The following is a 13693-nucleotide window of genomic DNA, read 5'->3' as shown; positions in this document are numbered from 1 at the left end:
GCCTTAAAAAGAAATAACATTCTGGTACATGCTAAAACGTTCATAAACTTGAGGTTAAGTGAAACTTATGGCCAAGTAAAACAAACCAGTCACAAAAAAAACAAATATTGTATGATTCTACTTATAGGAGATACTACATAGTCACATGCATAGAGAGAGAAAGCAGAACGGTGGTTGCCAGAAGCTGGGGGTGTGCAGAATGAGGAGTTAGTGTTTAGTGGTAGAGTTTTGGTTGGGGAAGGTGAAAAAGTTCTGGAAGACAGATTGGACGGTGACAGTTGCCCAATAATGTAAATGTAGCGACTGCCACAGAACTGTACACTTAAAAATGGTAAATTTGATGTTGGGTATATTTTACTAAATTAAAAAAAGTAATGGGGCTCCTAAGCAAATTATCAGAATTAATGATGAAAGATCAGCATTAAACTTGATTTTATAAATGTTTAACCTTCATTTCAAATAAAGTACCTTTGAATGCTTTCTATTAAATAGAGTCTTCCCAGGACAAACACATATTTACCTCCTGAATTTCTTTTTCTAACAGCTCCACTCTTTCACGAAGGTGCCTCCTCTCGGTGTCGATGGAAAGAAGCTCCAGTCGAACGGAGCTGCTTTCTCCCTCAGCTTGATGGGCTTTGACCTCCCAGTCTTCAGCACGGTTATGAAGCATCTGAAATCTGTCTAACAAATCTTGATTTTCTTTTTCCTGGTTCAAGCATAATTAAATTGTTTCAAAATTAGTAACTCCCACTTTTGGGAATACCTATGTCAGAAACACACACGTGCGTTGGGATTTTTGTTTCAGTTTAGGAAGCATAAGCTATCTGTTCAGGCATAAACTAAAATATGTGGGGAAATACAGAGAGACTACAGGCAAGGTCTCCGATCTCACATGTTAATAATAACAGGAGGAGGGAGAATTAAGAAATATAACATAGTGAAATAAAAATCAGCCTTAAATCCAACCTAAACAACGTTATTTTACCTTAGCGGTCATTAAGCTCTCCCATCGTGACACCTCAGTTATGTAATTATGAACTCTACTCTTCATTTCTTCTTTTTCTTGCACTGCTGCTTCCAATTCCAATGAGATTTCCTACAAATCAGAACATTGAAGACAAATCTCAAATGAATAGAGCACCTAATGAGTTCTATTTCTATTCAAACAACTACTTTTGAATTTGGGGAACAAGAGAGAGTAGGATAGAAGGAAAACTGTTCCTAAGTGTTACTTGCACTTATTTTTCCTGGCTGATCTTGACTTTTTTCTAATCCTCACCAGAGGACATGCCCACTGATTTTAGAGAGACTGGGAGGGAGGGAGAGAGAGAAAAATTAATTGGTTGCCTCCTGAACACACCCAGACACCAAACCCACAACCCAGGCACATACCCTGATGGAGAATTGAACCCATGACCCTTCTGTTTTACGGGACGACGCTCCAACCAACTGAGCCATACTGGCCAGGGCTGATCTTGACTTTTTAACCAAATGTTATCACATGTCTTCCACAATAGTCCTAATCATGTATCTGGTTCAAGGGTTGGCATTTTTAGAAATTCATATACAGCAATATGCTTTATATGGAATAATGATGAAAGTAATTAAAAAAAAACCCAGAATACTAAAAATAGGAAAATTATTGGTTTTTTGGGTACCAGCACAAACAAAACTAATACTTTTAAGTATTTGACACTTAAAATGTTCATCCATTAACTGACCCTGGCTGGGTGGCTCAGCTGGCTGGAGGATCATCCCACACACCAAAGGGACGTGGGTCTGATTTCTGATCAGGGCACACACCGAGGTTGTGGGTTCCCTCTTCAGCTGGGGCGCCGATGGGAAGCAACTGATCAATGCTTTTCTCCTCTTCTCTCTCCCTTTACCTCTCTCTAAAACCAATAAACATGTCCTCAGGTGAGGATTATATGTGTGTGTATACTATATATATATATTCATTAATTTCCTTATACCCCTAAGCAAATTAAGCCACTGGAAGTAAGTACAGGTAATTAAAATCTATCATGTAATTAAAACAGGTAATCTACAGGTAATTAAAACACAGCAACTTTGCCCTGGAAGTGATGCTGAGGTCCTCATCCAGTAGGGTCACAGCAATTTCTGCCACGAAGTATAAATACCGAGCTACTAGCTCTAGGAGGCCTTATAGCACAGGTTGCAAAAACAAGGCCCGCACACCAAATCCCCCCTCCACCTTGTTTTATCTGGCCCGGCACCTTGTTTCTACCTGGTGGTAGTGCCAAGCTCTCGCTTAACTGTTAAGGAGTAGTTACTCCTAAACAGTATATTTACAGAGTCTTAAAATTATTCGGTCCGTGGAAGGCACCCATGAGGCTGATGTGGTCCCTGGTGAAAATGAGTTTGACACCCTTCCCTTACAGTAAAGACCAAAATGGTGAGGGGACCACAGCTGTATCCATTAGATACCTTATAATATACAGTATTTTTAAATACCTGTATAAATACCATTATCCTTAATTATTTCTGTTGCTATTATTAAAATAAAAAAATACTTAGAGCTTAAGATTTAACAAAAAAATATACTGGAAAACTGTATAATATAAAGCTACCAAAGTTTATGCATTGTACTCATACCTGGTTTTCTCTTGCCATTGTAGCCAGATCATCCTGTAATCTTCTATTTTCCTTAAAAGATATTTCTTTAGCTCTTCCTACTTCTTCAAGTTCTTTGTTAGTTGCATCGAACTGGCGCCGGAGGCTGATTATCTCACGGTCCCGAGTGGTCAGTGTTTCCTTTAGCTGGCTGTTACATGGATAATGCAAAAGTACAAAAGAAAGCTTTCTGAAAAATTTAGTTCATTGAAAAGAAAAGTGTTCATGGACAACGGTGTGGTAATTTCAGGGGAGGGGGGTGGGTAGAGGTAGAAGAGGGTATGGGGGGATAAATGGTGATGGAAACTATATAAATAAAGCCATTTTACTCTGAATTAAGTATACCAGGAATATAAGAAATTATAACTACTGCATTAAGACACTGGTTAATTAGGTAAAGCAGACATTTTTAGCTCTCTACCAATCATTATGTGCAAATGAAGCCATAAAATAATTTTATTATTCCAAAAGTCTAGTAAAAACAGAAGACATTCAAGTGTTAAGAGATTCATTTAGCAAATAATAGAATAATAACAGATTCTATTGGCAAATATTTACTTAATATTTAAGTCCCCACTATGACATAATATCAAAGGGCATAGAGAATAAATGAGTAGTGACTTAGTCTCAAAGTAGAGACACTAGATAGGAAATGTAAAATTTTGTTTAAGATAAGGTTAGATGTAGAATAAATTGAAGGCTGGCTACTACCTAAATTTTAATAATCAGGGCCTGCATAGGGTAGTTAGAGTAGAAACAAAAAGCAGGCATGTAAAAGAATAATTAATAAGTATTCAGATATAGTCGACAGAAGATGGCAGAAAGTTAAAGAGAATAACACTTTCATGCACAAGACTGAGGAAATACTGTCATTGCCATTGGCAAAAATAGAAAAATTGAAAATGGAAATTAAACAATTGACAGATGCTACTTAAATAAAGCTCATTCACAGAAACTTCTAAAGAAAGCTGGATGCCATTACACTGATTACGTACTTCAGAGAAGATTCATACTCGGAGAACGTTATCTTCATCTGAGCAATAGCTTTTTCCTGTAGAAATCAGAAATATGGATGATTCAAAAACAATTCCTATAGGAATGTCTGCTGAACTTATTTAGCACATTCACGCAATTCAAATACAATGACATAACTTATGCTATAAATGAAAGCTTCACATACTAGCATGTTTCTACTCACTGTAAGAACTTACATTGTTTCCTTGAGTTTGCTGTAATCACATCTGATAAAATTATATTCAAGAAACAGAACCTTTGACGATCCAAATTATTGAGGTAAAATGAAATTTAAACATATTACAAGATACAGCCTAGGTCTTAACTTGTACACAGGTAATAAAAACTGCATATTTGAAACAGAGAATGAAATGATCTTTTCTGTTGAGATGCTGGATAACCATATGTAACAGTCACATACTTTATTAGCAAGGTTTTCTTGCAAGTTTGCAATCTGTTCTGTCTTCTCATCTACAGCTTCCTGAAGAAAGTCTTTTTCTTTATCAATAACACCAATGGTCTTTTTCATTACATGAGCCTCTTGATCCTGTGAAGTCATTTTGACATGTAGTTTACCTATAAATGAGTAGAAATGTCTGTTAGCCAAAGTAAATTAGGGTTAGCAAAAACAAAACTTAAAATCACGTACCTATATTTTCTTCCAGTATTTTTATTTGTGCTTGGGCTGATTCGAGTTCACCTCTTTTTAAGGAGAGTCGGTGCTGATAATCATCAAGTGACTGCTGTAGCTGCTCATTTACTATCCTAAAGAACCAGTGGACAAAAACAAATGGTATTCTTTATCTCTGGTAGAAATAATTTTTAAAAAGTGAGAGGTCTCAAAAATTTTTTTTCTTATTTTTAAAGTTTCTTTTATTTCTTATTTTAAAGCTCTTCCAGTATAATCAATGGTATATTATATATTATTTCTTGCTGTCCACCTTCCTTCTTCAAAACGTTTCATCTTCCTAAAAATAATACAGTATAAAAATCAAATTAATTGTGTGCTCCCTTCTAGAGGCTTTCTGGTAGTTTTAAAGCTCTTCTCAGTTTCCTAATATCAACCCTCTTTCTCTGAAAATCTATTTCCAACAGTGGAGGCAAAAAGAAAGTCCTGTTTTTACAGAGTGGCCTGGCACTCAAAGGATTATCCTGAAATCCTGACCATCCAGACCAGTGAGCTTTTAATTTTGCTTCATTTTCTAACTTTTTTGGTGGGTAATCAACTGGAGGCCATTATAAAATGGGAAATTAGGCATTAGTAGTGCAATACAGATTTAAGACTAAAGACTGGTTTCAGGGAGCAAAAGAAAGAATGGACAAAGGAAATAAAGACAATTTCAGAGTAATCTCTTACTGATCAGCAAGATTATTTTTCAGAAGTAACAAGAATTTGCTCTCCTGTCATCTGGAGACTTTAGATTGCTTCTAGCCCTGACCTACGAATTCTTAAGCCAGCCTTGCTGGAAAGACAAAGCGTTCACCCAAACTACTTATTGGGAACTTCCACAGGGATATAACCACAGGAAGTATTCGTTGTATTGATACTTTATATATATTAGTTCATTTATTCCTAGAGCAGTTCTATAATTAGAACTATTATTTCAGTTTTATAGAAACAAATAACTAATAACCTGTCCAAGGTAACAAAGAAAAATGTAAATCCAGGCTAGTCAAACTTGATGTTGATGTTTTTCTACCACACTGCATTGCCTTTTATGAAGAATACCGGGGGACCAACATCCTCTATGTGGGAGGGAGAATGTCAGCCAGTAAGCTATACAGAGTCCTTTTAAAAATCCAATGGTCCCCAGAATCCCAAGTAGATGGCTGTGCTTAAAATCTTAAGTAGAAATGTACAGATCTCTTTGCATCTAAATTTATTAGCACAGTTACTTTCTCATGAAAGTGGGGTTGGGAAAGTAATGTCTTGACTGATTGATTATATATATGAGGGGGTCCCTGGTGAGCCCTAAAAATAGCCTTGTCTTTTCACATTGTAGTGTAGAGAGGGAAGGTGACAACAGAGACTTCTACACCAGGCCTTGGACATAACTTTTGTGGTGTCAGTACTGCTGCTAAGAAAAAAGGTCTTCTTAATAAAAGAACTGCGGTACAGGATAGAGTTCATCATGAGGAATAGCTGAGTGACTATCCGATTATTTGTTCATGGTAGTGTCTGGAAAGAGAATTTTGAGAATTTTTAAAAAATTTAAATGTATTTGGGTGATGCTCTGACCAGTGTGGCTCAGTTGGTAGGCGTTTTCCCACAAAGCAAAAGGTCACAGGTTCAGTTCCCAGTCAGGGCACAAGCCTGGGTGGCAGGTTCGGTCCCTGGTTGAGGTACCTACGAGAGGCAACCAATTGATGTTTCTCACATTAATGTTTCTCTCCCTTTCTTCCCCTCTCTCTAAAAATAAAATCTTTAAAAAAATTAATCGGGGTGACATTGCTTAGTAAGATTAGGTTTAAGTGTACATTTCTGTGACACAAGATCTGTACATTGCATTGTGAGCTCACAACCCAAAGTCAAACCATCCTCTGAGAGAACCTTTTGAGAACTAAATTATTAGGAAAATTGAAGCAATTTCTTAGCTTTGAAAGTGCTATAAACATAGCAAAGGGAAGTGATGACTTCTCACCAGAAAGTAAATCAATAAAACTTCACTTAGAATCAAAGTTCTAGTTCTCTACTACCCATGTGGCTATACCTCAAATTCCTCAACTATATTACCTTACATTATGTGGAGGCATGCATGTTTCCATTTTAAGGGGCAAAGTAATTACTTTCTTTCATAATGGACAGCATCTTAAAGAGTCCTTTATTCACAAAAAGTGTTCAAGTTCTAAAACGGAGCTGAAGCTCCGTCTACGAGGAGTAGGCTAGCAGTTTTAATGTCCTATCAGAGGAAACAGACTGGTAGGATATCCCCATTTTAGATGTCTCTAAAAGCCTAGAGTCATGGCCCTCCACTAACTGAAAGGCTACTATTAAGTACCATCTTTTGGTGAGCCAGAGAGAGGAAAAGGGATCAGGATGGGCTTTCCTTTCACCTTTCTGCAAGGGCATAATGATTTGTATCTGGGGGCCCTAGTTTCCTTGGCCCTTTCAAGTTCAGCTCCATGAGCTCACCCACGGTCACTTAGGGCCCTGCCTCCTCCTCCTGTCTTGGTAGAAAAATGTGAGACATGCCCAGAAGACAATTTTAGGCATCCTAAGAAATCTATGAGCATTCTTCTCCATATCTACAATGGTTTTTAATTCCCCTAACAAATAAATACTTCCCAAGAAAAAACAGATATATTTGGCTTTCTGAATACATCTAAATCCTAATAACTGATATCTACTGCCATGATATTAACTCTAATGAGAGTTTATGAGCCCTTCCATGGAAAATCTGTTAATTTATTTCTTTGATCCTGGGTTAATTATATAACCCTATAGTTTAGAAGAATGTTCACAAATAACTAAAGACTAAAGTGAAATGAAAACAGTCTGAAAGTGTTTTCAGCTGCAGGAATCTAAACATTTAGAGACTCCATTTAGGAGGCAATGGTGAGGACCAGGGGTGTTAACAGTGGGGTTAAATGAGAAAAGTTAGCTTCTAACTGGACTGGAAACTATTCTCAAGTAGGTCATGCAACCTGCGGCCTACTACCGATTTTTACAAATCTTAAGTGCAAGGAATGGCTTTTCCATGTTTAAATGATGGAAAAAAATTACAATAGAAGATCACTATTTTGTGACATAAAAATTATATGAAGTTTAAACTTCAGTGTCCATGAAGTTGTACTGAACCACAACCCCTATCCCTTGTTCGTACAACGTCTGTAGCTGCTTTTTCACTGCAAAGGCGGGATTGAGTACGGACAACAGGGACTGTCTGGCCCACAAGTCTAAAATACTCACTCTGTCCTTTTCAGAATAAGTTCACTGACCCGCAGCTCCAGGGGATGGCTAGCAAGCATCCCCTGAGGGGACAAAACCATCTTTCCTGGGTAGAGTGAAGTTGCTTTGTAGCATTTTTGCTACGAAGTTTTGATATGGGACATAAAATGCCAGGTTTCATTAAATGCTAAAATTCAAGGAAGACAATAGTCATTTATTTAACTTCAATGGGTGGTTACAAAGTGGGATCGTGTATTATGTCCTCTGGTGCTGCACTGAAAGACCAGACCACAGACCCTCTATTTGGACAATTCGAGACTATGCTGGAAATAGTCTGGTTGGTTTAAAAACAAAACAAAAACAAAAACTGAAAAAAAAAACAGTATTTCTCAAAAAGAAAAGACTATTTGGTGGCACTGAAATTTGGTGGAAGGGAGAAGGAAAGAGAAGGGAAGGGAAAGGGAAGATGGGTTCACCAAGTAAGTGGAAAGGAATAAACGATTCATCTTAGTATCAGCTTCTTAAATGTCTTCATGACAAGGGAACGAGAACTTGATGTGATTAAAGGGGTAGCAAGATCTCTACTGACCATATTGAAAGTGGCATGAGGTTTGAATAACGTGGCTTTGCTTCCACAGAGTGCTTGGTATTATGACTTGTACTGAGTTTAGCTTTGGATTTGGACCTGATGGTTTGAACTCATGGTTCTACCAAACTATGCTGATATGAAGAACATGCATGACACACTTTCCTCGGAAGCAAGGTAGGTCAGATTTTTCTGCCATGCCACAACAAAATTACAGAACCACCCTTAGGTGAGGGAAGTACCAGACTGAGCTCACAGGAGAAAAGGGTATTAGTATCAAAGAAAACAGCAAAGGAGCTGTATGCTAGGGTGTCCAAGAGAGCTCTGCCTTAAGTGCCTGAAACTGTGGAGGACTTCCTGCAAGGAGAGGAAAGGAGAGTACGGTCTAGTCTGAAGAAGAAAAGCAAAATGAATTAAATGCCAGATCCAGTCATCTGCTGGACAAAAAAGAAAAGGGAAGACTAATAATTCTGTGTGTCGAACACACTGCACAGTGCCTGCACTTTGGGGTTGAACACAGATACGAACCAGAAGTAGGGCTGGTCCATTCGGTTAGCTCTCCTTCATAGGATGCATGTAGTGCTTGCAAAAAAACGAAGAAAAGAGAAAAGGAGGAGGGGAAAAGCAGCTTCTAATTTAGTTCTTTACCTAACATTTGACTTATCAAAGACTTGTAATCAGAGCAGAAAAGAAGCAAAAATTAAAGATACCCTATGAGTCCCTGGAAGAGTATTCCCTAATTAAATAGACACATCCAGCTCTTGGTCTTATTTCATTAAGTTTTGTTTGATAATCAGAAATCCCTTATGAATATAATCTCAGGCTGTTTCCTAATTATTCCTTTGACTGTCAATTCTGCTGTTTATGTTATATATATTTGCAATTATGAGTGTTTGTTTATATGTTAGATCCATGTCTTTCTTTGCTCATTTCTTTTTAACCTTGAGTTTTGAACTCTAGAGAATTTGAGTTTGTTTTCTATTTGGGCAACTCAGTTTTCCAACAGTATACCCACCCTGCTCACTAACACTTTCAGTTTTAATTTATCAGTCCTTTTCTCTAATCATTACTACCATCCTTTCTGACCTCAAGTTGTGACTACTCCATGACTGAGCTAGTTTCACACGTGCAATGTCATGTTGACATCTGAAAATCTTTTCCTATTTCTTACTGCAAATGTATTTAGAGAGAAATATTTCCTCTGATTCTTCAGAGTGATGCCCATCTTCTGACTTTCAGTATCTTTTACTGATTGCAGCTGCTCAGTCCAGAAAAACACCAACTTTGTTGACTTTTTCCCTTCGGTCTTCTGTATTCTCAATTGATTAATGGTTAACCAACATAAGATCCTAAGGTAAACATTCTGCATTACTGTATATTTTCCTCATTCCCATATAAGTCATGCAGTCATTTTGATTCTGTGTAAGAAGTATTTCCTAAATCTGGCCTCTGTTCTCTAAGTCCACTGCCACCATTTCAGTCCAGACACATGGTCTCTATCATTTGCTACCAGCCTCTCAGGACTCTAACTCCATCTTCCTATTTCTGCCAGAATTCACTTTTTAAGAAGCAGGCTCATGTCAGCCCCTGGGTGAAAAATTTGTTTCTTCTCTATGTTTATAAGGTAAAATCCAGACACTCCAGGTTATCATACCAACTTCCTCATAACCTGACTTGCACCTGTAGATATACCCTCTTTTCTCATACTGACCTTCTTACCACTTTTCAGACACATCACCTTTTAAGACTCTGTATAAAAATACTTTGATTTTACATTTCTTTGAAAGAAGACAGGCAAGAACAATGATATAAGTAGCAAAAGTTCTGTAACTTTCAGCAACCCAGGGTTATGGAGTACCAATGATCTGAAGTATCTGTTAGGGGGATTTTTGAAATAGGCAGGTACAAAAACTTGCCGGCAGTTATCAGTCTATGAAAGTCTTTAAAAATACAGATACTCAAAACCTACCCAGATTCACTCGATAAATAAGAACGTCCAGAGATCATCTCCTAAATCCATACTTTTCAAAAGCTCCCCAGGTGACTCCACTGCAAGGCAAACCTTGGGGACCAGTGCTCAAAGGCCGAGGCCAAAGGTGCCACCGTATCGGATCTTACAGAGCCATCAATATGTTCCCAGAGGTGAAATACGGAAACATTCAATAAACTTACCTAAGTGAGTTCATCTCTGTCTTCTGAAGAGATGAGTCACCGGCCACATGGCTAAGTTTCTGAGCTTGGAGTTTTGCTTTGTTCTCTAATGACTCCATTGATTCTTTCATTATTAACATTTTAGACTTCAATTCACAGTTCTCATTTTCAAGCTATAATTCAAATTTTAAAAATTAATAGGCAATGTCTCAGTTTTTCCCCCTTAAGCATATTTTAATAACATTTCTGAAAGAAAACTAAGGAAATAAATAAGATTTATTTAAAATTCCTTTAAAAGTCATGTGTATACTTTAGGTTCTACATCTTAGGGTAGGCATATACATTATTAGCTCTCCTTTTCAATATCACTGAAATGAAAGGAAAGATACAAAAAAGCAAGACATGAAGAAAAGAGAATAATATATCCATATCAACAATAAAAACAGAAAGGGAAACAATTAGCAGAGCAAAAATTTAAAGAGATTTCTAAAGAACCATAAGTAGGTAGGCCTGATTGAAAGAAAAATCATAGTAGAAAATACTGTAACCCAAACACAAATGGGCAAGATACGTGGAACAAACTAAAAATTCCCCGGAGGGCATAACAACATGACCCGACTTAATGTAAAGACACCATGTCTGAATGGGAATGCAATATTGGAAATGTACAAAAATTTCCTGAAATAACTGTAAATTCAATGAAATTTCTGTAGGAATCCTAACAGAACCTTTTAAAAATAAGAGGAGTGGTTTAGATTTCATTCTAAACCACTCCTCTTATTTTAAGAAGAAAAAAAGAAATTTAAGAAGAAACAGCTCTTTCTCATGGTGCCTTGATGGCAGTTGGCTATTTCAGGATGAAGCTGAACATCTCTCCCAGACACTGGCTCCCAGAAACCCATTGATGTGAACGATGAACACAAACTTTGTACCTTTAACCAGAAATGGATGACAACAGAAGTTGATGCTGATGCTCTGAGTGAAGAATGGAAGGTTATGTGTTTCCAATCAGTGGTGGGAATGACAAACGAGGTTTTCCCAGACAGCAGGGTGCCCCAACCCATGGCTGTGTCCGCCTGCTACTGAGTAAGGGGCATTCCTGTTATGGACCAAGGAAGGCTGGAGAAGGAAAGTGAAAATCTGTTCGGGGTTGCAGTTTGGATGCCAATCTCAGTGTTCTACACTTGGTTATTGTAAAGAAGGGGAGAAAGACATTCCTGGTCTCACATACTTCTGTGTCTTGTTGCCTGGGGCCCAAAAGAGCTGGCAGAATCCGCAAACTTTTCAACCTCTCTAAAGATCATAATGTCCACCAATATGCTCCTAAACAAAGGAGGGAAGCAACCTAGGACCAAAGCACCCAAATTTCAGCATCTTGTTACTCCACATGTCCTGCAGCACGAACATCAGTGTATTGCTCTGAAGAAACAGTGTACTATGGAAAATAAGAAAGAGGCCACAGAATGTGCCAAACTTGAGGCTAAGAGAATAAAGGAGACCAGAGGAAAATGCCAGGAACACATTGCCAAGAGATGTAGGCTTTCCTTCCTGAGAGCTTCTACCTCTAAATCCGAGTCCAGTCAAAAAAGAGATTTTCTACAAGGAACAAATAAGTAAGATCAGACATTTAAAAAATAAAAAAAAACTAGGAAAAATTGAGGGTGGGGGGAGAATGCAAGTAGATTTGCCTTGTGAGATATAAATAAATTAGAAGGCTACCGTGATTAAAACTGCGGATTTCACATAGAAATAAATACTAAATGGAATAATAATTATATATAAAATTCAAACCCAAGAAATATTAGGGATAAATATAAGTCTTCCAGTTAAAACTGTAAACTGACCACACACATTTTATCTCCCCTCCCTCTGGAAAGAGTGCTAAAATGATAGTCAAGGAATAAATAGGTCATAAGAACATAGAGAACAAGGCAGAAAACAAGGGTAGACAAGTGACTTCAACACCTTGTGGAAGACAAAGAGTAGACTGAGTAATGACTCAAAATGGAAGAAAGATACACTCTAAAGCAGTTTCTGGACCTGGGGCCTACTGACATTTGAAGCCAGATCAGTCTCCGTTAGGGGCAGGACTGTCCTGTGCATTGCAGGATGTTTTGTAGCATCCCTGGCCAATTCCTACTAGATATAAGAAGCACCTTCCCTCTTGCTGTGACAACCCCAAATTCTCCAGATATTGCAAATATCTCTTAGGAGACCACGCTGACCCGAGCTGATCTAAAGTGAGCACAACAGGAAACACCAATGTGCAGCCACATGATTTATCCCGACGAAGCTCAGCTCATGGAGACACCAGGTGGTAGGCTGGGCTCAGGAGCAGAACTGAACCAGGAACCTACTGAAGGGGAGAATACATTTGCCAATGACACATCTGATAAAGAGGTTAATCTCCAAAAAATATAAGAACTTACATAACTCAACACCAGGAAGACAAACAAGAACTCATGAACACGAACAACAGTGTGGTGATTGTGGAGACAGGTAGCTGGGAGGAGGTGGAAAGGTATAGGGGGGATAAATGGTGACAGGAAAAAATAAAATAATTTAATCAAACTTTAATAAATGGGTAAAGGACCTGAACAGACAGTTCTCCAAGGAAAATATATAGATGGCCAAAAGATACACGAAAAGATGCTCGACATCACTAATCATCAGAGAAATGCAAAGTAAAACCACAATGAGACATTGCCTCGCACCCTCCAGAATGAGAACTATCAATGAATCAACAAACAACAAGTGTTAGGAGGACGTGGAGAAAAAGGACTGCTGGTGCACTGCTGGTGGGAGTGCAGACTGGTGCAGCTGCTGTGGAAAGTAGTACGGAATTTCCTTGAAAAACTAAAAATGGAACTGCCCTTTGACCCAGTGATTTCAATTGTGGAAATGTATCCTAAGAATCCTGAAATACTGATTTGAAAAAATATATGCACCCTTATGTTCAGAGCAGCATTATTTACAATAGCCAAGATTTGAAAAAAGCCCAAGTGTCCATCAGTAGAAGAGTATGTAAAAAAAAGTTATGGTACATTTACACAATGTAATACTACATAGCCATTTAAAAGAAAGAATCCTTAGTTTTTCCAACAGCATGGATGGACCTGGAGAGTATTATGCTGAGTGGAGTAAGCCCATCAGAGAAAAACAAATATCGTATGATCTCACTTCTATGTGGAATCTAATGAACAAAATAAACTGACAAAGCAGAAACAGAGGCACGGACATATGGAGTAGACTGACAGCTGTCAGAGGGGAGTGGGGGGACTGGATGGAAAGGTGAAGGGATTCATTAGCCAAAGAACCTATATGTGTAACCCATGGACACAGACAACAGTGTGGTGATGGCCAAAGGGAAGGAGGAGTGAGGGATGGGAGGAAGAGGGCAAAGAGGAGAAGATGGGGAC

At 38.1% G+C, this 13693-nt stretch overlaps 1 protein-coding gene across 3 annotated transcripts in view; it reads right to left on the bottom strand.

Annotated features, from left to right (window-relative positions):
• CEP135 (centrosomal protein 135) overlaps positions 1-13693 on the bottom strand; it is a 59745-nt gene that overhangs the window by 13677 nt on the left and 32375 nt on the right. For all 3 annotated transcript variants that reach the window (XM_053654993.1, XM_037162276.2, XM_053654994.1), the window contains 7 exons: positions 10296-10447; positions 4298-4413; positions 4070-4224; positions 3630-3685; positions 2617-2785; positions 986-1096; positions 521-706 (listed from right to left, as the gene is read on the bottom strand). In XM_053654993.1, the coding sequence (XP_053510968.1) occupies positions 521-706; positions 986-1096; positions 2617-2785; positions 3630-3685; positions 4070-4224; positions 4298-4413; positions 10296-10447 (945 nt within the window). The remainder of the gene's footprint in view (positions 1-520; positions 707-985; positions 1097-2616; positions 2786-3629; positions 3686-4069; positions 4225-4297; positions 4414-10295; positions 10448-13693) is intronic.

Source organism: Artibeus jamaicensis, unplaced genomic scaffold (genome assembly GCF_021234435.1).
Source record: "Artibeus jamaicensis isolate MK-2021 breed Jamaican fruit bat unplaced genomic scaffold, CSHL_Jam_final contig_889, whole genome shotgun sequence".
In the NCBI taxonomy this organism is placed as follows: Eukaryota; Metazoa; Chordata; class Mammalia; order Chiroptera; family Phyllostomidae; genus Artibeus; species Artibeus jamaicensis.
This window is presented reverse-complemented; position numbering and strand designations above follow the sequence as displayed.